The 24669-nt window shown below is 44.9% G+C and overlaps 1 protein-coding gene across 4 annotated transcripts in view; it reads right to left on the minus strand.

Moving 5' to 3' along the window:
• Positions 1-278: 278 nt before the first annotated feature.
• The window catches only part of SWI3A (SWITCH/sucrose nonfermenting 3A), a 73758-nt gene continuing 49367 nt past the window's right edge, over positions 279-24669 (minus strand). Inside the window, exons 6-8 of one of the 4 annotated variants that reach the window (XR_015184609.1) lie at positions 1504-1691; positions 914-1411; positions 279-703 (exon numbers count right to left, since the gene is read on the minus strand). Coding sequence is in view for 2 of the 4 variants with exons in the window: in XM_086485359.1 (XP_086341485.1) it covers positions 1262-1411; positions 1504-1691 (338 nt within the window). In the remaining 2 variants the exon portion in view is untranslated. Of the gene's footprint in view, positions 704-789; positions 1412-1503; positions 1692-24669 lie in introns of those variants that run through there. The other 3 variants (XR_015184610.1, XM_086485359.1, XM_086485358.1) reach the window with 3 other exon arrangements.

The raw sequence follows: 24669 nt of genomic DNA on the forward strand, positions 1-24669 counted from the left end.
CATAAGCAGATGTCTCTTATAAATTTGAAGTTAGAAAGGCTTTTGAACACACAAAGTCCTCTTGACAGAAGTAAAGAAGACCAAAATAAATACCCTTCGTAATTTGGGCATATGTAGAATATGTAAACATAATCAGACTCATTCCTTGGCACACGCCAATACTCGGGAACGGGTGGGCAATAGTAAAACGAGCCAAAAACTGCAGAGAAGAAGAAAATCAAGGAAGAGCTAATGAGCCTGACCTTTTACCTTATACCCTGTGTTTAAACAGCATGAGGTCTCACAAATTTGTATTCTGGATTTCTCTTTATCCCTCATAGCATAATATGAACCCTCTCATGACTTGCCCTCAATGGTTAAAGAGTCATGCAACCAAGCACAACACATACTACAACCCTCTAAACATGCAGGAAACATGGGAACGTCTTAAAACGAGTTCCCATTACAATCAGCCTCTTAAATGACAACACGAGAAGATAGAATTGGGTGGAACTATCAAAGACATCCCACATTGTAAGAAGCTGTGAAGTCCTGCTCTTATTGAAAAACACTCAGGAACGTCTTTTTCTTTTTTTTCTTAAGGTGACTTTCTATTCTACATATGCTGCACGATGCAAAAGTTTTTGCCAAATAAGAAGACCACCAAAGAGAAAGGATAGGAAGACAGCTTTGATTTTGCTCTCTCCAGTTGTGATAGCAAAACCTGCACAGCCGGATAATCAGGGTAAGCAGCATTATTGAGAGCCATAAGCTCCGATGTGCAGCCCATCTCAATCCTTGTCCCATTGAAGAACGAAAACACAGGAAAGAATTAACCGCAATCATTCTTCTCTTTTCAAAAAGGCCTTCCATATAAATCATGCCATAAACTAATTTCTGTGTTTTGCAAAACATGAGAAGGAACTCAAATCACCTCTAAAAGATCATGGTTCCGAAAAAAAGTCCAGAGCACTTGCTACCAGGACATGCTTCAAGCGACTGCTGTCCATAATGTATGTCCCCCCAAGTTAGAGAGGATTGCCTGGTATATAAAGGTGGGACATAAGGCACGCACAGCTACATATGAGCATAGGTGAAACCTAAGCAGTCCTCTTTCATCCTCACCAAAAGCAAATTAGTGGCTTTTTAACAGACTAGCCCACTTCCTACGTACATACCTACAGAAAGAATGTTGACTTCTCCTCGAGTGGTTGACATACAATGACACAGAGCTTTCAAGCTTGAAGAGCAAAAAGCAAGGACGCAATTATACATCAACCCTTTACGCCGGCCCCGCACTGTAGTTGAAATTGGAGAAACGTATCCAGTCTGCAAGCACCTGCATTTGTGCTCTTTCAACATGCCCATGGTCTACCTCTAGCAAGTGTTCCAGTTCCTCGAAGTGTTGCACCTTACTCTCAAGCTTCTTTAGCTGAACACATCCACAAAATTGCTAATGAGAAAGTTGCCAAGCAATTGCAAATCATGAACATACCTTGGAAATCTCTATTTTGTTTCCAGTACCTGATTTTCAATAATGGTGGCCATAAGATATTCTGTTTCTCGCTCTTCCTGATCCGCTAGCAACTTGGCATTTGCTGCCACAGCTCCTATGGCTGTTGCTATTGCTGCTCGAATTTGTGTAGTTGATGGAAGGTTTTCCTTTGAAGATGATGTTTCAACTTCACCAGTTTTTGATGATTGCACATGTTCTAAGACACACAAATCATCGTTGTTGGTTCAAACTTGTCGTAAAAGAAAACAGAATGTTTGCAAGTGTTCTGAGACTCAAATCATCATTGTTGATTCAAACTCGTTGTAAAAGAAAGCTGAATGTTTGCAAACGTTGGAAACCCCCGGGATCTATAAAACCGTTTTTCAAACTTGGCCACGTTTTGGGTTTTATTGATAAAACACAAAAAAAAACACGACGAGGTCGCTGAACAAACATGAAGAGCTGAACTTTACTCACATAGTATATACAGCCATGTTGCAACTTACATTTAAATGCTTTTTGTTTCAGTAATACTTGAGTTCTACAGCCTCAACCTTTGAGCCTTTTCTGGTAGACTTGTCACTTGATGTCAATTCTATTTTTCTTTAATCCAAAAGGCAGCCAAGTTTCTAAATCACTTGTTGCTTTCAAATCAAAACCAGTTTTTTGAATGGAAATACCAGGGTTTAGGGAAGTGAAATCATGGGAGCTGGAAGGTATTTGGAGAACATCGTGTACTTCGGCAAGTAGAAGGTTCACTTTTGTAAGGTGAGAGTGAAACACGTGAAAGATGCGTAGTACATTGGGAGATGGAAGAAAAGAAACTGGCGTTTTCAAATGCTTAATAGCCGAGGGCATCAGATTTGCGCTTCATCCAACAGACACTTAAAGATCAATTAACCGAGCATCCTTTCGCACCATTACTTTGAATGCTTGCAAGATGCAGGTCGAATGAATCCTTGCTTAGTAACAATCAAAGATACTCTTTGAACTGCGTGGCATCCAAGATTAACATCTTCTAAGGGCTCTTAGCGACTCGACCAGCTCCAGGTAAAGACAATTGTCACATGCACATCTTAACCCTATGTGCGTGTGGACAAGCTGTAACTCCTACTTCTAGGGTTTACGACAGCCTAGGAAGTGTTCTGGCCACCTTGTGAACCTCTCAAAGGACCTGCATGCCCAGACACTTACTTGGGATGCATACACTCTGATTGCACAGGAGCACCTTCCAGTGTCTTGCTAGGTGTTGCCACTAGGAAGTGTTCACATCTTAGGACATTAGTCTTTAGAACTTAGCCTAGGTAGTTAGAGCATATGAAGCACCCCTTATTAATTAGTGACATTTTAGAAGTGGAATCGTGGGGATTAATACACTCCTCGACCTCCACATCAAATCATATACACGTGAGCCTTGGCTCACCCTTGGAGTATTAGAGTGAAACGAACGCAGGGAGTGGATCTCCCGGCTACACAAACTGCCTACAGACATGTGTCGGACGAACCACCCGACCATACCCACCATCCAGCAGCTCCCCCGTGTTGGGGCCAACGTTCGAGGACGTAGGCGTGCACCTGTAAGACCGAGCGTCCCATACCACCTGGCCTCACCTCCTCGAGGTGACCTTGCGCACTCCTAGCCTCGCGGGCTGACCACTGGCACTCTGCCAGTGGGGGTCGATTATTGCAAATGAGGCCTTGGCCTCCTTTTTATAATAATGGCCGGCCACACTTGCCGTGTTCACACTACGTCCGCCCGAACACTGGACGCCCATCCCGACGGCGTCTAGGCTAGATCCCCTCTCCTCTGAACGGGACATAACATACTTCCCCCCTTAAGAACCATTGATGTCCTCATTGATGAAGTGGGGATACTGAGCCTTCAAAGCTTTAACTGGTTCCCAAGTAGCAAACCTTTCAGATTGACCCTTCCATTTAATTAAGTACTCGTCATAAGCCTTTTGGCGCGAATGACGGATACGATGATCTAAAATTGCCTCTGATTCTCGAGGAATATACTCAATTTGCATATCTTGCCATACATTTTCCTAGATGGGCACAACAACATCAGCTTCGCCCAATTTCGCTTTAAGTGGGCTGACACGAAACTGGATATACACTAACATCCGAGGGAAGAGCCAGTTTATAGGCAACTTGGCCAATTTTCTTTGTGATCAAGAATGGACCACAATATCTAGCTGAAAGCTTATAATGCTTTCCCATTCGCATAGTCTTGGAATCTTTGGGTATCTTCAGATATACCCATTGTCCCACATCTAGAGTCCTTGGAGATCTATTTTGGTTAGCATAAGTAGTGACTCGATCACGAGCCGTTCTTATACCATCCTTAGCCAATTCGAGCATTTCTTGCATGTCATACAGGAAATCACGAGCTTGGCGTTCCTTGACTTTCTCTAAGCCAATAGCAATTGGGAGTTTAGGCTCAAACCCATACATCAGCATGAACGGGCTAAATCCAGTAGCAGAATGCTTGCTACTATTATAGGCAAACTCTAACTGTGGAAGATATCTTTCCCAATTAGACTGCCTATGAGAGACATAGGCTCTTAACATGTCCTCTAATGTCAGATTCATCCTCTCAATTTCACCGTCGGACTCTGGATGGTCAGAAGACGACATACTCAGCTTCGTCTGAAGAGGAGCAAACACATCTCGCCAAAATCGGCCAGTGAACTTAGTATCTCGATCACTGACGATATCCTCTGGCAAACCATACAGCTTATAAAGCTGATGGACAAATAAGACCGGCAACTCATGGCTTTTTACTATCGACTTCGTTGGTATAAGCTTCGCCATTTCTGTGAGTCTATCGATCACAACCCAAATAGCGTCATTGCCCCGACTAGTATTTGGAAAACCAACGATAAAGTCTATGGAAATACTATGCCACTTGGCATCTGGGATTTCCAATGGATGTAGCAGGCCAGCTTTCCTAAGGCGCTTTGCCTTATTGACCTGACACTGAGCGTATCTCTTCACGTAGCCCTCTATGTGGGTGCCCAACGCTAGGAACATCGTGGCATTTGCACAAAATCCTTTGTCGAACCTCATCGATTTCCGGCACGCAGACTTTTTCATTTTTGGACAATAGTCCACCTCTAATGGAATATTGTCGCTGTCTTGCACAACTCACTTGGGTCTCTGGATTACCGAAGCCTGTACGCAAGTCATGCCCCGCTTCGACCTCGTTCCATATCTTGCCAAAATGGCCATCAGAACGACATAGCCCTCCGAGAGAGAGAGAAATCCGTCGAGATTTCGACCATAGACAAGGCATTAACCTCAGGAATCATGTTGAGCGCATCGGCAACTCGATTGCTGGATCCTTTTCTATAACGGATCTCAAAGTCAAACTCTTGCATAAGCTCAACCCAGCTAGCCTTCCGACCTCTGAGATCACCCTGATCACACATATAGCGCAAGGCGTGATGATCTGTCCATGCAACAAACGTAGAGCCGTACACGTACTGTCGCTATTTCCTCAAGGCGTGGACCCTTCTCACACGTTGGATAACGCATCTTCGCGTCAGAAAGTTTCTTACTTTCAAACGCAATAGGACGTCCATCCTGGTACAACGCCGCACCAATGGCATAATCACTAGCATCCGTTTCAACCACAAACGGTTTGCTAGGATCCACAATGTGCAATATTGGCGCAGTAGTCACCAAGTGCTTCAGTGTCCGAAAGCTCTCGTCGAGACGCTCATTCCAGACAACAGGGGGGTTACCTTTACGGTGAGGACCCGAAGTCTTCGGCCCTTTCACCCCTCCTTTTAAAAGTTGTGTAAGCGGAGAAGCAACTTTAGAGTAATCCTTGATAAATTTGCGAAAGAATCGTGTAAAGCCAAAAAAGGACTTTACTTGGCGCACATTCTTCAGAATGAGCCAATTTCGCACTTTATCCAATTTTTCAGGTTCGACGCAAATTCCATCGCGAGTAATGATGTGACCCAAGTACAAAACCTCTTTCCTAAAGAATTCACACTTAGAAGCCTTAGCATAAAGCTTCTCAATTCTCAGTACTTCGAGAACAGCGCGTATATGCGCTAAGTGCTCAGACAAACTTCGACTGTAGATCAAGATGTCATCAAGAATACAACAACGAAGTTGCCTAGAAACGATCTCAGCAGATCATTCATCATCTGCTGAAACGTAGCTGGAGCATTGGTCAAACCAAAAGGCAAGACCAAAAACTCATAGTGACCATAACGCGTATGGAAACCTGTCTTAGGAAGTTTGATCCGTATTTGGTGATAGCCTGATCGCAGGTCTATCTTCGTAAAATATAATGTTCCATGGAGCCAATCTATCAGATCGTCCATGCGTGGGAGCGGATACTTATTCTTGATAGTGAGCTTATTCAACCCCTTGTAATCTACGCAGAAGCGCATAGTGTTATCCTTCTTTCGAGAAAGTAACACTAGCGCTCCCCACGGGGATTTACTTGGTTGAACAAAGCCCCCGTCGAGATAATCTTTCAGCTATAGCTGAATCTCGTCCTCCTCGGTTTTACTAAACCAATAGGCTTGCTTTGAGAAGGGCAGACTACCAGCCACCAACTCAATGCCATGATCTACTCCTCTCGAAGGAAGCAAGCCAAGAGGTAGATCATCAGGAAAAACATCCTTGAAATCAGTCATGATTTCTCGGATAAGGTTGGATTCATTGGAATCCCCAAGTTCAACAAAAGAACATGAAACATTTTTACAAAATTCAATGACAGAAGTAAGAACAAAAGGCTCTACCTTCCCTAAGAACAAAAGGAACCTTGAGCACAATTCGGAGCACTCATCTTGAGCAAAGCGCAAACAATCATTCTGCTGCACCTAACAGCAGGACATGCCTCATGTATCTGTGTCGCTTTGTAATCAGATTTCTGTAAATAATGGTTTTGCAATACCAGTTGTTAGTGCTTTGGAATGATTTTGCAATACCAGTTGTCAATGTGTATCATCTGCTTGGTTTGATTTGTTAGTGCTTGGTAATGAGAGAATGCTATGATCGCAAACAAAGCGAATGGACACTGTGCGTGCAAGTGTATGAGACTGAGAGATAGAGAGAGAAGAGAGATACGACACCAGAGACGTTGTAAAACCCTCCTCCGAAGACCCCACTCCCGTCGGCGAGAGTGGTCTAATATTGATTGCACAAAGTGGTACAATGACGATGCAATGGATTGATACACCCTGGGACTATGTCGGTGACGACGACGGGGATGGCGATGACGACACTAGGGCTGAAATCTGCAATCTTTTATCTGCTGTCCAAAAACGCTATGGGCTGGCCTACTTGAAAACGCTTGGGAAACGCTGGTTCCTGCTGTCTTTAAGGCTGAAAAACTGCATCTACTGTAGGGCTGATAACCGATGATCTTTGGGCTGAATCTGCTACTCTTTCAGGGCTGAATTTGCAGGTTTTCTTATGGCCGAAAATCGCTGCATGCTGAAAAACGCCAGCCAGAAAGGGAGGCGATCTGTGGTTTTGGAAACGCTAGGTCTCTTGGGGGGGTTCTGCTGGGGTTCTGCTGAGAAGGTGCCTGTTGAGCATGTGCTCCTGCTGCCTCTTCTGCCATTTAGTGCTAACTTGGGTTTGCTTTTATATTAACTTAGCAAAATTGCCCTACCTACTTTTGTTGGAAAGTCACTTAAAAATAATAAGTGAAAATACCAAAAATAGGGAAAATAGGCTAAATGCACTGGAAAATTTTCCTGACAAAATCTGATGGATTCTGAAGGGAATACTGATGATCATGCTGTGTGCAACCAGAGGATATGCATCTATGCTAAGTGACTGGGCATGCACGGTCTACGAATAGACTCACAAAAAGTGCCAGATCACTTCTAATCTAGACTAACTGGACTGATTGAACCCTGGTCATGCTGTAGATTGTCCACGGATACATAGGGTTGATGTGTCACGTGACATCCCCTCGTTTTCAAAGTGAGGTATTGGTACCCAATTGTATGGCGTCGAGGGAGATCGCCAATAGCATCCGGAATCCTAGAAGGGACTCTTTGCCGGCCCACTCTGATGTGTGGGTCGGGCGGTACTTGAACTTCATAAAGGTCTGTAACGCTTGCTTCTTTGGGCCGCACAGAAAGCGACAAAGTCTTCTGTGGTTCCTTCGATGCTTCAACTTCGTCGAGAGTCATGCTTCTTCCTTCTTCAAGAATCTCCATGGCTGAAAATTCCTGAAACCATTTCCAACACAAAACCATGAACATACCCATTCCATGTAAAGTGAGTGGAAAAAATCTTGTCGTCCTAAAAGACTGTGCATGCAATGTAGATGAACAAAGAAACGGAGTGCTAAACCGTTCACCACATACACGCAAACACTGAGATCGAATCTTTCTCTTATGATCTAGAGCAATCAACTTTGGCAATTTACAAGTGAAATGCCCATGCTTGGTGCTCATACTTTCATGTGTTCTTTCTACAAATGTGTCATACCAAGGAAGAGACATGGAATGTGACTTCCTTACAAACATACTTTTCAGCTTTTCATGAAAAATCCGCATACATGCGTGCTCATCCATGAGAGAAACGTGCTCAACATACAATATGTCATGCCTAGGAAAAGGGATCACATAATGATGCTAACTAAAATACAGGAAACGATCACGAATGAAACACTCGAACAATACGTGTATATCAATCATGCGAACACATAATACTTCCTGTGAGGGTTCTTTGGACCTAGGCTCGAGAGCCAAGATCGCTTCTTCCTGAATGATCGAATCGTCCTATCGGGGTTCTTTGGACCTCGACTCAAAAGCAAAGATCGATTCTTCGTGATTGATCGAATCTACAATGAGGTTAGCTTCGCTAGCAAAAGCATCAACTAACACATCATCCTTGTGAACAAATCACATCATCGTCATGCAACTCATCATGCTTGTGAGAAATCACATCTTGATCATGCAAATCATCATGCTTATCTTTATCATTCAAACCATCATGTAAATCATTATCATTCAAATCATCATGCTTCTCATAATCATGCAAATTCTGTGTGTCATGCTCTGGAGAAAAAGAGACTGAGAGAGTCTCCTTTTCCCAAATCTCCTGCATCAATGCTTGAACTTGAGAAAAGAGTCGCAACATCTCTTGCATTCTTGCTTTGGTCTCGCGATCAAATTCTGCTTGTCTTGCTTTGTTCTCGAGATCAAATCTTGCTTCTCTTTCTTTGAATTCACGATCAAATTTGGCTTGTCGTTATTTGGCTTCAAAGCGTGCTTGCTCGCGCTCACGCGCTATGGCTGCCATTCTTGCGACATTTCTTGCTTTGCGTTGTAAATTCTGTTCCATAAACAACAACTCCAACTCCTCCATTGGAGTTAGTGCAATCGGTGTCGTAGATGGGAAAGGGGGAGGGTCGGAAAAATCTCCTGGTGGGGAAAATTCTTCTTCGCCTCTCTTATCACCTCCAAGTGAAGTATCCATTCCGCTTCGAGTGATGACCATTCTGCAATCGTGGGTTCTTGTGGGTTCTTAAGTTCACGAGAAACTTGGGTTCTTGAGAGTCTTGGGTTCTTGAGTTCACGAGGAACTTGGGTTCTTGGGTTCTTGAGGGTCTTGAGGTCGCTTGCAAACCGCGTTTGAGAAGGATCTTCTCTTCACCCGAGTTCTACTGTTTTCCGCGGGCGCACCCCTTGGCGGCCTTGCGCTCACACCAAGGTTTCTTTTTCCCACCTCACGTCGATTGGCCGGCCGCTAAGTGCACGGTCCGCTCTCAATGAGTGAAAAGAGACACAAGGGGAGGCTGGACAAGCCCTTCTTTCTCAGGATTCCTGTCACTCTTCAACAAAACACGCCCAAGTAAACTTGGGTTCGTGCGACCGCAACAAGCAAAAACATTCTTGTGGTTCTTATGGTTCTTTCCTTGAGTAATACAAAACACTGCCAAAGCTCTGATAACAATGTTAGGTGCAGCGAAATGATTGTTTGCGCTTTGCTCAAGATGAGTGCTCCGAACTGTGCTCAAGGTTCCTTTTGTTCTTATGGAAGGTAGAGCCTTCCATTCTTAATGAGAGAATGTTATGATCACAAACAAAGTGAATGGACACTGTGTGTGCAAGTGTATGAGACTGAGAGATAGAGAGAGAAGAGAGATACGACGCCAGAGACGTTGTAAAACCCTCCTCCGAAGGCCCCACTCTCGTCGGCGAGAGTGGTCTACTATTGATTCCACAAAGTGGTACAATGACGATGCAATGGACTGATACAACTTGGGACTATGTCGGTGACGACGACGGGGATGGCGACGAGGACACTAGGGCTGAAATCTGCAATCTTTTATCTGTTGTCCAAAAACGCTATGGGCTGTAATCTGGCCTGCTTGAAAACGCTTGGGAAAACGCTGGTTCCTGCTATCTTTAAGGATGAAAAATTGCATCTACTGTAGGGCTGATAACCGATGATCTTTGGGCTGAATCTGCTACTCTTTTAGGGCTGAATTTGCAGGTTTTCTTATGGCTGAAAATCGTTGCATGCTGAAAAACGCCAGCCAGAAAGGGAGGCGATCTGTGGTTTTGGAAACGCTAGGTCTCTTGGGGGGGTTCTGCTGAGAAGGTGCCTGTTGAGCATGTGCTCCTGTTGCCTCTTCTGCCATTTAGTGCTAACTTGGGTTTGCTTATATATTAACTTAGCAAAATTGCCCTATCTACTTTTGTTGGAAAGTCACTTAAAAATAATAAGTGAAAATACCAAAAATAGGGAAAATAGGCTAAATGCATTGGAAAATTCCCCTGACTGAATTTGATGGATTCTGAAGGGAATACTGATGATCATGCTGTGTGCAACCAGAGGATATGCATCTATGCTAAGTGACTGGGCATGCACGGTCTACGATAAGACTCACAAAAAGTGCCAGATCACTTCTAATCTAGACTGACTGGATTGACTGAACCCTGGTCATGCTGTAGCTTGTCCACAGACACATAGAGTTGGATGTGTCACGTGACACCTGCTTAACAAAAACAAGAGAGTGATGTACATAGTCTATATACAATGAGTCTTGTTTATCATAAAACCATGGAATTCCTAAAATAACATCTGCTCTGTCCAAGCGCATGATGTGGAAATCCATGTTCTCTTTGTAATCGACTAGCTCGAGCGACAAATCTAGAACCATCCGATTCCATACATTTGTATCCTCGCCACGAGTCATCCTCACGCGATACTCATGGTCACTGTCCCACGTCCGCAAGCTCAGTTTCTGCACCAATTTTGCATCCACAAAATTGTGAGCTTCCATTATCAAGGAGTACGGTCACGTCGTGACCATTGATCTTCCCGAGGAAACGAAGAAGATCGTGCTTACCAAACACTTTGGTGCTAAAAGTACAATTAGTGCATGAACTGTGCATTAAATGATGGATTTCAACTTGAATGGCATCAGAGTTACCTAAGATCTCGTGAATCTGAACCAAAGGACTGCCTTGCGATTTCTCTGTCTTCTTCTTGGGGCAATCCTTGATTTGGTGACCTGTCTGGCCACATCCGAAGCAAGTCCCCCTTCTTCACTGCATCAGCAACTGAAGCATTTTTGGCTTTCTTCTTCTCCTGGGAAGATCTCGGCGGTGATTTGAACTTATGTTGGAATCGAGGTCGCTTCCTCAAAGCGCCCAAATTGACGATCTGCAGTTCTTTTCTTCTCATAATTCGCTCCATTTATCAAATGGAACGTCTTGACCTTTGCCACTGCATCCTCGACGTCAGTCGGGGCTTTGTCCAAGATTAAGGCCCAACAGTAATCTTCATGTAAACCCAGCAAGTACATGTGCACAGCGTGCATAGAATCCACCTTGCAGAAGGTGAGCGCTTCTTTGAAAGTTGTCATATACTTATCAAAAGACAGATTTTTCATCGAAATGACTCTGCAGTTTGGCATAAGATTTCAAGGGTCTATTTTGGCGAAATCCCTCTTGAATTTCACACAAAAATCAGTCCACGTCGTAGGCTTCTCTGTCATGTCGCGCCACCAGGTAAGCGCCTTACTGCGCAAATAGAGAGGAATCGTCTGAATCCTCCGTTCATCATGCTCCCCATGGAGATCAAAATAAGTGGTCCACTGATGCAGCCAGTTATTTACAGCCAGTTCCGTACACTCCTTCTCTTCCCCTGAGAAATTTGTAGTTTTGTACGGAATCATGGCAGTTGGACCACCCTGTGAACGCCCAAAAGCAGCAATCTGCGTCCGCAGATGCTGGAAATGGGTTTCGCCCTAGGAAATACGCGCAGTCGTTGGCTGAGCCATATTTTCCAGAGTGGTAAGTCGGGAACTAAGCCCTTGCACGACCCCTTCGAGAGAGGCCAAGGGAATGTTCGTCTGAACGTTCACGTTTTCCAGAGCGGTAACATGCTAGTCGAAACTCTGGAAAGTACTTGTAATCCATGTGTAGAGAGCATGTGTGAATGGAATTTGAACATTATCTGGCGCGTCCTCACGCTGCACATCCGAGCTAGAAGAATCCATGGCGAAGTCCGTGAAAATTGAAGTTTTCACGCGAAATTGGGACCTTTGCTGCACTTCTCGATCGCGAAAAGTTGTACTGTGAGTAGCTCTACGCGTTGGCGTGAGCGTCTGAAGGCGAGCAGGTGATGGCAGGAGCGCGGGCGGGAGAGAGAGAGAGAGAGAGAGAGAGAGAGAGAGAGAGAGAGAGAGAGAGAGAGAGAGATGAAATGAAATGTTGTATTAACGTCTTCAAGAGGCCAAAGAGACCTCTGAGACCAAAAGTTACAATTGGTGAATCTGATATAGTGTCTGAGTACAAAAAGTACAAAGAGCTGAAAGACTAAACTTGAAACGAAATAGGTGGGGAGGGGTGATGGCGTGAGGGTTGATATAATCGGTTAGCTGAGAGAGAGAGAGAGAGAGAGAGAGAGAGAGAGAGAGAGAAATTATTCAATGTGCGTGAGGGTCAAAACATCTATCGAGTTTTTGAGGCGACCTTCGTACATGGCTTAAAACATCCCAAACGTGTGGTTTGAGGTCACCCAGTCAAAAAGGGGCAAAAAAAAATCAACCTGTTTCGCCAAAACGTTTCGGCCCGTTTGCTTGTTCAGGGTTTCGAAGGGCCGAAATGTGTTTTTATGTCACTATGAAGCCCACTAACTGAAGCGTTTTGAGATGCTGTGAACAAAGGCCCCGACATCGGCTAGTGGAGACGCCCGATTTGGAAGGTGCAAATGCTTGCATTCTGAAACGCCCATCAATCGAAGGCGTCATGTCACGAGGACGTGGCAAATGCTAACCTTAGTTGCTGGTTTCTTTCCAATAATTTTTTGTTTAATTTTTGAGGCCCTCTTTTTGAAGTTGCAAATGGTCGGACATTGTATGGCCAATGTGAACGGTAGTGTCACCCGCAGACGGAAAGTTGGTCGACACTGGAATTCGTATAGTAAGAGGATGTCTAGGCTCAAAGCAAGATCATGTAGGTCCCCCGGTCACACTTAGCAAGTTGGTGGATACTAGGAAGTGAACCCAATAAAGGCATAAAGTCAAGGTGGGAGTACCAAGAGAAAGTATACGACAATTGGGCCACATTGCACTTTTGGATGCGGTTCCAATGAGGATAGATGGTCAGAAGACCAGCGGGAGCCCAACGGAAGCATCTCCTAAAATTTAGGGAACTGCTATTTTGGGCTATGAAATCTGTTCGCGTCATTAGCATCAGAATGACAAGGGAAACATTTTACAACTCTGTTGCAAAATCAACCGATGCATCAGTTGAGAGATTTTTAAGCAGGAAGCCCAATGCAGGGAAATTGCATGTATGAGTTCCAAGTGGCACTTTTTGGTCATTTACCAAGTTTGGGAGAACCGAACTCGTAACTGACTATTTGGAGCAGTTTTGGAGGCTGATAATTGTGATTTTCAGCCGTTTCTCTCCATTTTTGAGCTTCCCATGACTTTATCTAGGACCAAGAAGCTCATTTTCAGCATTGGAAGGCCTCAAATGCGTGTTTACAGGGCTGTGTTGTTGCGTTTTCAGCGATACGCAGGTTTTGGCAGCCATGGAAATTCTTCCTCTTTGCATCTATTTGTTCACAGATGCATTACAGGTCAAGGGTAACAGAGGGGGCGCTCGATTTATGCTGGGGGGGGGGGGGGGGTTGCTTCATTGAAAACCTGTCCTCACAGGTTAAGAGCTATGGAGTGCTTTCTTTCCCTCTCATGTACAGTGTGGTGCTAGGAGTGATGCCCTGCACGCTACACATTGCTCTCTCTCTCTCCCCTACGTGCAGTTATGTGATGCCCCACAAGAGGGCTCTTCATTTGACTGATGTACAGCTGTGTGGTTTCATGCTTTTGTGCTGAGGCAAGAGCCTTCTTGAGCAAGAACAGGGGTAGCTAACTGCTACTCCAAAGCAGGCATCATAACCTCACCCTACAGGTGCGTTTTCAGCGCTGTGTATACGCTGTAAATTGACTGTTTTTCAGCCATATGGATGCCAGAATCATTGGGAATAGTGCCCCACTGGCAGAGGACAGTTAGGGGACTGTTTGGGGCTGAAAACAGGGCAAAAACCAGTAAATACGGCGTGCTGAATTTACTGTTTTTGGGCAGGAATCAGAGGGTTTATGCCAGTGGAAGTGAGTTCCAGCAGGGGAATTGGTTTCGTGCAAGTTTTGGGGGTTGTTATGCTGCCGGAATTTGGTGAAACAGGTGGTATCTAGCTGGATACAGGCAAAGGATTCCCAAGACTCTACTTTGTACTTTACCCTCTCAATGAATAAAGAAATACCGAAAGGGGCGCCAATTTTGGGGCCTACAGGTTGTCGGCGTCTGCTCGGGCACTCTAGCTTCCGAGCCGTGTGTGTATTCAAGTGTTAATTCCCGTCACAGGTGTCCTTTGCACGTTCTCTCTGTGTGTGTCTAAAGTAAAGAATTTCGGGTGAAAGCCAAAGCCCACCGCCCCACTACGGGCCGGTTTCAAGGTTCCATTGCCGAGATATCAATCACTTTTTCCCCAAAGAGTGAGCCTCGGTTGTTTTGGGTAAAGACGTAGAGTACAGGAACGCGGGATTACACTATGGCCGACAAAGTGAAGGGTATTATGAAAGAGGGTTCCTCTTCACATGACAGACATGACACATAATATCCGCATGTACACCCTGCTAAAAAGTGGTCAAATTAGGGCTGATTTTCTGTTGCGTTTTTAGGATTTGCAAGTATGAACCAAGATGAGATAGGGAGAGGTCTCACGGTGGTAGATTGGCCACTAGATCTCCTGCGGGACTGATGTGGGTCGGCCAGGTGACACGCTGCTTGTCGATTCTCTGAGGCGATTGCTTGGATTCTTTGATGCATCGGTAAATCATCTTGAAATTTGAGCTTACTTGGTCGTGGGTGGTACGCTACACTGTTGTGGAATTATGCTCATTTGGAGAGGCAAGAGCCTTTTGCACACGTAAAAGTTAAGGGACAGGTTGCAAAATGCTGTGGTGAAGTTCAAGAACTATCCACCTATGGATGCAAAGTGGATGGAAGAGCATGAACTATCAGAGTCACCAAATGTATTGCAGCTTTACCTTGAGGCCTTTGGGTTACAGCCTACGTATGCCCCAACCCAATGTCTGCAAAGGAGGGGTAATGATAGAGCTAGCACATCAAATGTACTCATGGATTCAATGCAACAGCAGTGTACAGTTTGACAAAAGTATGAAGGTCTCATTAAGTCATTTGTACATATGTTTTGACACTCTTTCTTGCGGATACATGCGATGATAAAAGGGTGCTTACCACATAAGATCATCTATGGCATGTATTTATGGTATGCAATCGAGAACGTTTGCGATATCAAGAGGGGGTATGTCACGAGGACGTGGCAAATGCTAACCTTAGTTGCTGGTTTCTTACCAATGATTTTTGTTTAATTTTTGAGACCCTCTTTTTGAAGTTGCAAATGGTCGGACATTGTATGGCCAATGTGAACGGTAGTTTCACCCGCAGACGGAAAGTCGGTCGACACTGGAATTTCGTATAGTAAGAGGATCTCTAGGCTCATAGCAAGATCATGTAGGTCCACCCGTCGCACTTAGCAAGTTGGTGGATACTAGGAAGTGAACTCAATAAAGGCATAAAGTCAAGGTGGGAGTACCAAGAGAAAGTATCCGACAATTGGGCCACATTGCACTTTTGGATGCGGTTCCAATGACGATAGATGGTCAGAAGACCAGCGGGAGCCCAAAGGAAGCATCTCCTAAAATTTAGAGAACTACTATTTTGGGCTATGAAATCTGTTCGCGTCATTAGCATCAGAATAACAAGGGAAACATTTTACAACTCTGCTGCAAAATCATCTGATGCATTAGTTGAGATATTTTTAAGCAGGAAGCCCAATGCAGGGAAATTGCATGTATGAGTGCCTAGTGGCACTTTTTGGTCAATTTACCAAGTTTGGGAGAACCGAACTCGTAACTGACTTTTTGGAGCAGTTTTGGAGGCTGATAATTGTGATTTTCAGCCGTTTCTCTCCATTTTTGAGCTTCCCATGACTTTACCTAAGACCAAGAAGCTCATTTTCAGCATTGGATGGCATCAGATGCGTGTTTACAGGGTTGTTTTGCTGCGTTTTCAGCGATACGCAGGTTTTCGCAACCATGGAAATTCTTCCTCTTTGCATCTATTTGTTCATAGATGCATTACAGGTCAAGGGCAGCAAAGGGGGCGCTCGATTTATGCTGGGGGGGTGCTTCATTGAGAACCTGTCCTCACAGGTTAAGAGCTATGGAGTGCTTTCTTTCCCTCTCATGTACAGTGTGGTGCTAGGAGTGATGCCCTGCACACTACACATTGCTCTCTCTCTCTCTCTCCTACGTGCAGTTATGTGATGCCCTGCACGCTACACATTGCTCTCTCTCTCCCCTACGTGCAGTTATGTACAGCTGTGTGGTTTCATGCTTTTGTGCTGAGGCAAAGGCCTCCTTGAGCAGGAACAGGGGTAGCTAACTGCTACTCCAAAGCAGGCACCCGTGAGGGTCATAACCTCACCGTGCAGGTGCGTTTTCAGCGCTATGTATGCGCTGTAAATTGACTGTTTTTCAGCCATATGGATGCCAGAATCATTGGGAATAGTGCCCCACTGGCAAAGGACAGTTAGGGGACTGTTTGGGGCTGAAAACAGGGCAAAAACCAGTAAATACAGCGTGCTGTATTTACTGTTTTTGGATAGGAATCAGAGGGTTTATGCCAGCGGAAGGATTTATGCCAGTGGAAGTGAGTTCCAACAGGGGAATTGGTTTCGCGCAAGTTTTGGGGTTGTTATGCTGCTGAAATTTGGCCAAACAGGTGGTATCTAGCTGGATACAGGTAAAGGATTCCCAGGACTCTACTTTGTACTTTACCCTCTCAATGAATAAAGAAATATCGAAAGGGGCGCCAATTTTGGGGCCTACAGGTTGTCGGCGTCTGCTCGGGGCACTCTAGCTTCCGAGCCGTGTGTGCATTCAAGTGTTAATTCCCGAATCCCGTCACAGGTGTCCTTTGCACGTTCTCTCTGTGTGTGTCTAAAGTAAAAAATTTCGGGTGAAAGCCAAAGCCCACCGCCCCACTACGGGCCGGTTTCACGTCAACTAGTAGTGTTTGCCCTTTGCTTTTTGAAATGCCTTTCTTGGTTTTTGGAGCGTTCAAATGTTAGCAATTTGAGATGCTGCAAAAATTGGAGAGCACTTTGGGGAAGCCTCCAACAAGCAAATTGAAACGCCCTACATTTTGGCCTGTTTTGGGAGCTGTTTTTGTTAGCCTCTTGAGATGCTGCTGGAATTGGAGGATCATTTTGGGACACAAGTTTGTGAGCATTTTGAGATGCTTGCAGAAGAGGGGTGTCCTAATCGATAAAATGCTACCACCACCGGCGAAGGTGAACCAACATCAACTCTCGGTTTTGGATAGAGCATTGAATGGCACTCTGTTAGCAGACTCAGCACTCTCAAAGTCCTCAAGGAAGTTTCATGTCCATTGGCATCAGGATTTGAAAGCCAAAGAAAAATGGAAGTGCACAAAAAAGAACAAAGGCAAAGGCCCATCGGCAAAGCTGACCCCAAATCAACTAATGGTTGTGAAAAGTGGATCGGCTTGGACTGAGTTAGCTATCTCGACACAGCTAGAAGTCCTCGAGGGAGATGAAGATGCTTTGTTTGGCTTTATAATGTGAAGCCAAAGGCAAATGCAAGAGTTCACAAGAGGAGAAAGGCAAAGGAAAGCTTGACAGAGATATCAGTGATAAAGAATTTGACAAAGGAGATCAGCATGGCACATGTGGCTGCGGCCACGATGCCAAATTCCTAGTCAGGTGGCTATTGCCGCAACTTGCTTCAGCCAAAGAGAGGCTTGTGAGCAATAGAGAGGGGCAAATGGTGCTTCCTACATATGATTTGGACCCATGTGTTGGAAACTGAATCGCTAAACTTAGGCTGAAATATGAATATGTACTTGCTATGACGACGACGACGACGATGCTTGGTAGAGGTGCTTGTACGGCGAGGCTATGGCTGAATACAAAAGCGCCATCAGGCTAAAGGCAAAAACGTTGGGGATCTGCTGACGACGGTGCTGAGATCGATAGCAAGGGTAGGGCTGAATGCTGATGCAAAAGAGCTGATGTTGCTGACTAAAAAACGCTGATGCAAGGCTGAGAAAACGCTGATTTAGTTAACACACCAAGTGCTCGGTACAGCTGGTACTTGAGAGGCTCTTCTTCACTGCTCCTCTGCCTGAGACTGGTGGCCCAAGGGTTGCATATATACTTGCCTAATGCTAGGTGGAGCAAGCTGCCAATAAACCCCCATTTTGGGAATTTGAAGAATCTCTTACTAATTAAATGCTCTGTAAGAGGTGGTTCACACACAGTTGGGAAAATGGTTCCATGCGGTGCAAATGCTTAGGCTTGGTGCTATGTACCGATGCTAATGCTAATGGGTTGTGCAATTAGAGGGTATGCAGCTACTCCAAGTGCCTAGACATGCACGTCCTGCATACAGGCTCACAAAGACGCCAGAACACTTCCTAGGATGACCTAAACCCTAGAAATAGGAGTTACAGCATGAAATAGGAGTTACAGCTTGTCACATGCACATAGGGTTAGATGTGCACGTGACAGAATGCATGCCACGTGTGATTGAGGCCTGAAAGGCAAGTAAATGAGTTGTTTATAGAGATGGAAAAGTAATCAGTGGCGAGAAACGGAGTACATGACAGTGCGTGACCTATGGGACTATGTTCAATTTTGCTGTATGGAATTGTAATGGGTCACTTTGATTAGACATAGGTGCTTTTGAGGAGACGTACAAGGGACGATGAAACGAACGGAGAGAATGGATCTTCCGCTACACGGACCGCCTACAGACACGCGTCGGACAATCCACCCGACCATAGCCACCATCCGACAGCTCCCCCGTGCTGGGGCCAACGTCCGAGGACATAGGCGTGCACCTGTAAGACCAAGCGTCCCATACCGCCCGGCCTCACCTCCTCAAGGTGACCTCGCGCACTCCTAGCCTCGTGGGCTAACCACAGGCACTCTGCCAGTGGAGGTCGATAACTGCAAAAAAGGCCTTGGCCTCCCTTTTATAATAATGGCCGGCCACACTGGCTGGGTTCACACTTCGTCCGCTCGGACACTGGACGCCCATCCCGATGACGTCTGGGCTAGATCCCCTCTCCCTCGAAGCGGGACATAACATACTTCCCCCTTAAGAACCATTGATGTCCTCATCAATGAAGTGGAGATATTGAGCTTTCAAAGCTCTAATTGATTCCCAGTAGCAAACCTTTCAGATTGACCCTTCCATTTAATTAAGTACTCGTCATAAGCCATTTGGCGCGAATGACAGGTACGATGATCTAAAACTGCCTCTGGTTCTCGAGGAATATACTCGGTTTCCATATCTTGCCATACATTTTCCTCGATAGGCACAACAAAGTCGGCTTCGCCTAATTTTACTTTAAGGTGGCTCACATGAAACACTGGATGTACACTAACATCTGAAAGAAGAGCCAGTTTATAGGCAACTTGGCCAATTTTCTTTGTGATCAAGAACGGACCACAATATCTAGCTGAAAGCTTATAATGCTTTCTTGTTCGCATAGTCTAGGAATCCTTGGGTATCTTCAGATAGACCCATTGTCCCACATTTAGAGTCCTTGGAGATCTCTTTTGATTAGCATAAGTAGTGACTCGATCACGAGCCGTTCTTATACTATCCTTAGCCAATTCGAGCATTTATTGCATGTCATACAAGAAATCACGAGCTTGGCGTTCCTTGACTTTCTCTAAGCCAATAGCAATTGGGGATTTAGGCTCAAATCCATACGTCAACATGAACGGGCTAAATCCAGTAGCAAAATGCTTGCTACTATTATAGGCAAACTCTGGCTGTGGAAGATATCTTTCCCAATCAGACTGCCTGTGAGAGACATAGGCTCTCAACATGTCCTCTAACATCTGATTCATCCTCTCAGTTTGTCCGTCGGACTCACGATGGTCAGAAGACGACATACTCAGCTTCGTCTGAAGATGAGCAAACACATCTCGCCAAAATCGGCCAATGAACTTAGTATCTCGATCACTGACGATATCCTCGGGCAGACTATACAGCTTATAAAGCTGATCGACAAATAAAACCGCCAACTCATGGCTCTTTACTATTACTTCGTTGATATAAACTTCGCCATTTTTGTGAGTCTATCGACCACAACCCAAATAGCGTCATTGCCCCGACTAGTATTTGGCAAACCAACGATAAAGTCCATGGAAATACTCTGCCACTTGGCATCTGGGATTTCCAATGGATGTAGCAGGCCAGCTTTCCTAAGGCACTCTGCCTTATTGACCTGACATTGAGCGCATCTCTTCACATAGCTCTCTATGTAAGAGCGCCTTCTTGGCCAATAGAAATATCGCTTGACCAAAGCCAAAGTTCTTTGGATACCTAGGTGCCCACTGCTAGGAACATCGTGGCATTCGCACAAAATCTTTTGTCACGTAGACTTTTCCATTTCTGAACAATAGTCCACCTCTAATGGAATATTGTCGCTGTCTCGTCCCTCCGGCACGACTCACTTGGGTCTCTGGATCACCCAAGCCTGTAAGCGAGTCATGCCCCGCTTCGACCTCGTTCCATATCTTGCCAAAATGGCCATCAGAACAACATAGCCCTCGGAGAGAGAGATAGAAATCCGTGGAGATTTCAGCCATAGACAAGGCATTAACCTCAGGAATCCGGCTGAGTGCATCGGCAACTCGATTGCTGGATCCTTTTCTATAACGGATCTCAAAGTCAAACTCTTGCATAAGCTCAACCTATCTAGCCTTCCAGCCTCTGAGATCACCCTGATTCCAGACATAGCACAAGGAGTGATGATCTGTCCATGCAACAAACATAGAGCCATACAAGTACTTTATCCAATTTTTTAGGTTTGACGCGAATTCCATCGCAAGTAATGATGTGACCCAAGTACAAAACCTCTTTCCTAAAGAATTCACACTTAGAAGCCTTAGCATAAAGCTTCTCAATTCTCAGTACTTTGAGAACAGCACGTATATGCGCTAAGTGCTCAGACAAACTTCGGCTGTAGATCAAGATGTCATCAAGAATACAACAATGAAGTTGCCTAGAAACGATCTCAGCAGATCATTCATCATCTGCTGAAACGTGGCTGGAGCATTGGTCAAACCAAAAGGCAAGACCAAAAACTCATAGTGACCATAACGCGTATGAAAACCTGTCTTAGGAATATCTTCCAGTTTGATCCGTATCTGATGATAGCCTGATTGCAGATCTATCTCCATAAAGTACAGCGCTCCATGGAGTCGATCTATCAGATCGTCCATGTGTGGGGCGGATACTTATTCTTAACAGTGAGTTTATTGAACCCTTTGTAATCCACGCAAAAGCGCATAGTGTTATCCTTCTTTCAAGAAAGTAACACTGGCGCTCCCCACGGGGATTTACTTGGCTGAACAAAACCCCTGTCGAGATAATCTTTCAGCTATCATCGCTGAACCTCGTTCTCCTCGGATTTACTAAACCGATAGGGTTGCTTTGAGAAGGGCTAACTACCAGCCACCAACTCAATGCCATGATCTACTCCTCTCGAAGGCGGCAAGCCAAGAGGTAGATCATCGAGAAAAACATCCTTGAAATCAGTCATGATTTCTCGGATAAGGTCGGATTCGTCAGAATCCCCAAGTTCAACAAAAGAACATGAAACATTTTTACGAAGTACAAAGCACTAATGAATCAAACCAAGTAGATGGTATACAATGATAAAGTACCAAGTACTAATGAATCAAACCAAGTAGATGGCATACATTTTTACGAAGTACCAAGCACTAATGAATCAAACCAAGTAGATGGTATACAATGATAAAAGTCAACATCAGAAGACTTTGTATCTTTATACCTTTCCAAAGCAACAACAACTGGTACTGCAAAACCGTTATTTACAAAAATATGATTACAAACCGACACAGATACATGAGGTATGTCCTACTTAACAGAAAGTCATCGACTGAGCCGTATTTTCCAGAGCGATAAGTCGGGAACTAAGCCCTTGCACGACCCCTTCGAGAGAGGCCAAGCGAATGTTCGTCAAAACGTTCGCGTTTTCTAGAGCGGTAACACGTTGGTCGAAGCTCTAATAGGTACTTGTAATCCATGTGTATAAAGCATGCCTGAACGGAATTTGAACATTACCTAGTGCGTCGTCACGCTGCACATCCAAGCTGGAGGAATCCATGGCAAAGTGCGTGAAAAACTGAAGGTTTCACGCGAAACTGGACCTTTTTTGTACTTTTCGGTCGCGAAAAGTCAAACTTCGAAGAGGGCTACACGTCGGCGTACGCATCCGAAGGCAAGCAGGTGATGGAGGGAGCGCGGGAGCAAGCAGATGGGAGAGAGCTGGCTCAAGAGAGGAGCATGAAAGCCAAAATCAAGTCCTCTGTAAACTTCTGCAAGTCTCTGTAAGTGAGTTTTAATGAAACATAGATTTCATACTTTACTTTAAGAAAATTAAAAGTGTCCAGGCCACACTTAAAATGGGGCACTTAAATTAAACTCTTTAAGTGGGTTAAAAAAAAACTCAACGCAGTATGAGCTGCCACTGGAACAAAAAATTCGAACGCAAACAGTGAGAGGAGGTGACCCGTGGAGAGAGAAATTGGATACCCGAGCGTGTGCTCACCCGTGGCCAGCACACAAAGGGGTCGCCAGATAGGAGCCAGCGCTAATAGAAAAGTCCACGCTGGACCTGCTGCATGCGCTCTCTCTCTTGTCCACTTGCGGAACCTCACTCCCCTCTTCTGCAGCACAAGAGCTCATCTCTCTCTCCTCTTTGCTGCATATTGAGAGCAGCCCCCTCTCTTCGCTCCACATTGGAGACTGCAACGAGAATCAATGCGCCCTTTCTCTCTCTTTCTCTCTGTATTTACTCACTGTAGCACTTCACAGAGAGGAATACAAAGGGAGTTTAATAAACTATGCTAAATTAAATGCCCAGTGAGCAAATTAAACAGCATAGAGAGATTTTCATCGGAATTCACAAAAGAAATCAGCAAATTAACAAATAACTTCCTGATTTTTGACTTCCTGCTCGTTAGATTGCTGTATGCTGTCTTGAGAGGATGAATGAAATCACTGTATGCTGATTTTTAATGTAAAATCAGCAACTCAACAAAAAATTTACTGATTTTCATCGAAAACCAGGAAAATCAACATAAATCTTCTAATTTTCAACACTTTCACCTGCTAATTTATTGATTTTTATCCAAAATCAGCAACATAGAATTGATTTACACCTGCAAACATGCTCATGAGAAGAAAATATCGATTAAACAGTTATATGATCAAAAACTACATAAAATAGTGATTATCCGACTCTAACCAGCCCGTAGGTGTGCACACAGTCCTTCGTGCAGCCAAGCCGGCTCTGATACCATGAAATGAACGGAGAGAATGGATCTCCTGGCTACACGGACCGCCTACAGACACGCATCGGACAAACTACCCGACCATAGCCACCATTCAACAGCTCCCCCGTGCTGGGGCCAGCGTCCGAGGACATAGGCGTGCATCTGTGAGACCGAGCGTCCCATACCACCCGGCCTCACCTCCTTGAGATGCCCTTGCGCACTCCTAGCCTCGCGGGCTAACCACTAGCACTCTGCCAGTGGGGGTCGATAACTGCAAATGAGGCCTTGGCCTCCCTTTTATAATAATGGCCGGCCACACTAGCCGGGTTCACACTTCGTCCGCTCGAACATTGGACATCCATCTCGACGGCGTCTGGGCTAGATCCCCTCTCCCTCGAAGCGGGACATAACAGACGAGATATAGTCTTGTATACAGAAACTCATCAATATGGGAAAGGCACCTTGCCTATCGTTCTAGGATACAAATGGGAATCACTGGCAAGGAAAAGCCCCGAGGAAATGCTTTGAGAGGGTCAGGAGAGGTTGCTGTACTTTACAAAGAGGAGTTGACGATATCATACACATAATGAAGAAGGATGAACATGCCCGTTATATGTGGATTAGAGTGCAGACAAAAGACCACCACCCATTGTACATTGCAATATGTTACTTTGCGCCTTCAAACTCTGTCTATGCTGGTCCAACTGAGCAGTCCCCATACACGACCATGGATGATGATATAATGCATTACTCTAGAATGAGAGATGTTTTGCCGCCTGATGGGGACTTTTAATGCAAGGATAGAATCGTTTCAAGCTTCCTTTTTTGATACATCAACAACAGATTTTTGTGAATATGATAACGTGAATCTTGGGATTGAGAGAGTCTCACAAGATAAAGGCAAATGCATAGCATATGGTAAATATCTTTTAGAGATGGGGGCTACGCATGTACTAGCCATACTTAATGGCATAGCTAGATGGACACTCTCAGGAGGGTTTACATGTTATACATATCACAATGGTTCTAGCATGGTAGACTATGTACTTGCATTGCTTGACCTCATCCCACACATTCGGGAGCTCTTAGTTTCACTGTGACTTATCGTGGCCGCCATTGATCACGCAAGACTGTCGCTACTCTGTACAGTCCATGGCTACCCAACAGGGTCATTCACACCCCAGATATCATTTTACAAAGCAGACCGAAGAGGTATACACAGCTGAAAAATTCAGATTGCTATCAACAGTGGA

This window comes from Adiantum capillus-veneris, chromosome 16 (assembly GCF_014529385.1).
Source record: "Adiantum capillus-veneris isolate H3 chromosome 16, ASM1452938v2, whole genome shotgun sequence".
Lineage (NCBI taxonomy): Eukaryota > Viridiplantae > Streptophyta > Polypodiopsida > Polypodiales > Pteridaceae > Adiantum > Adiantum capillus-veneris.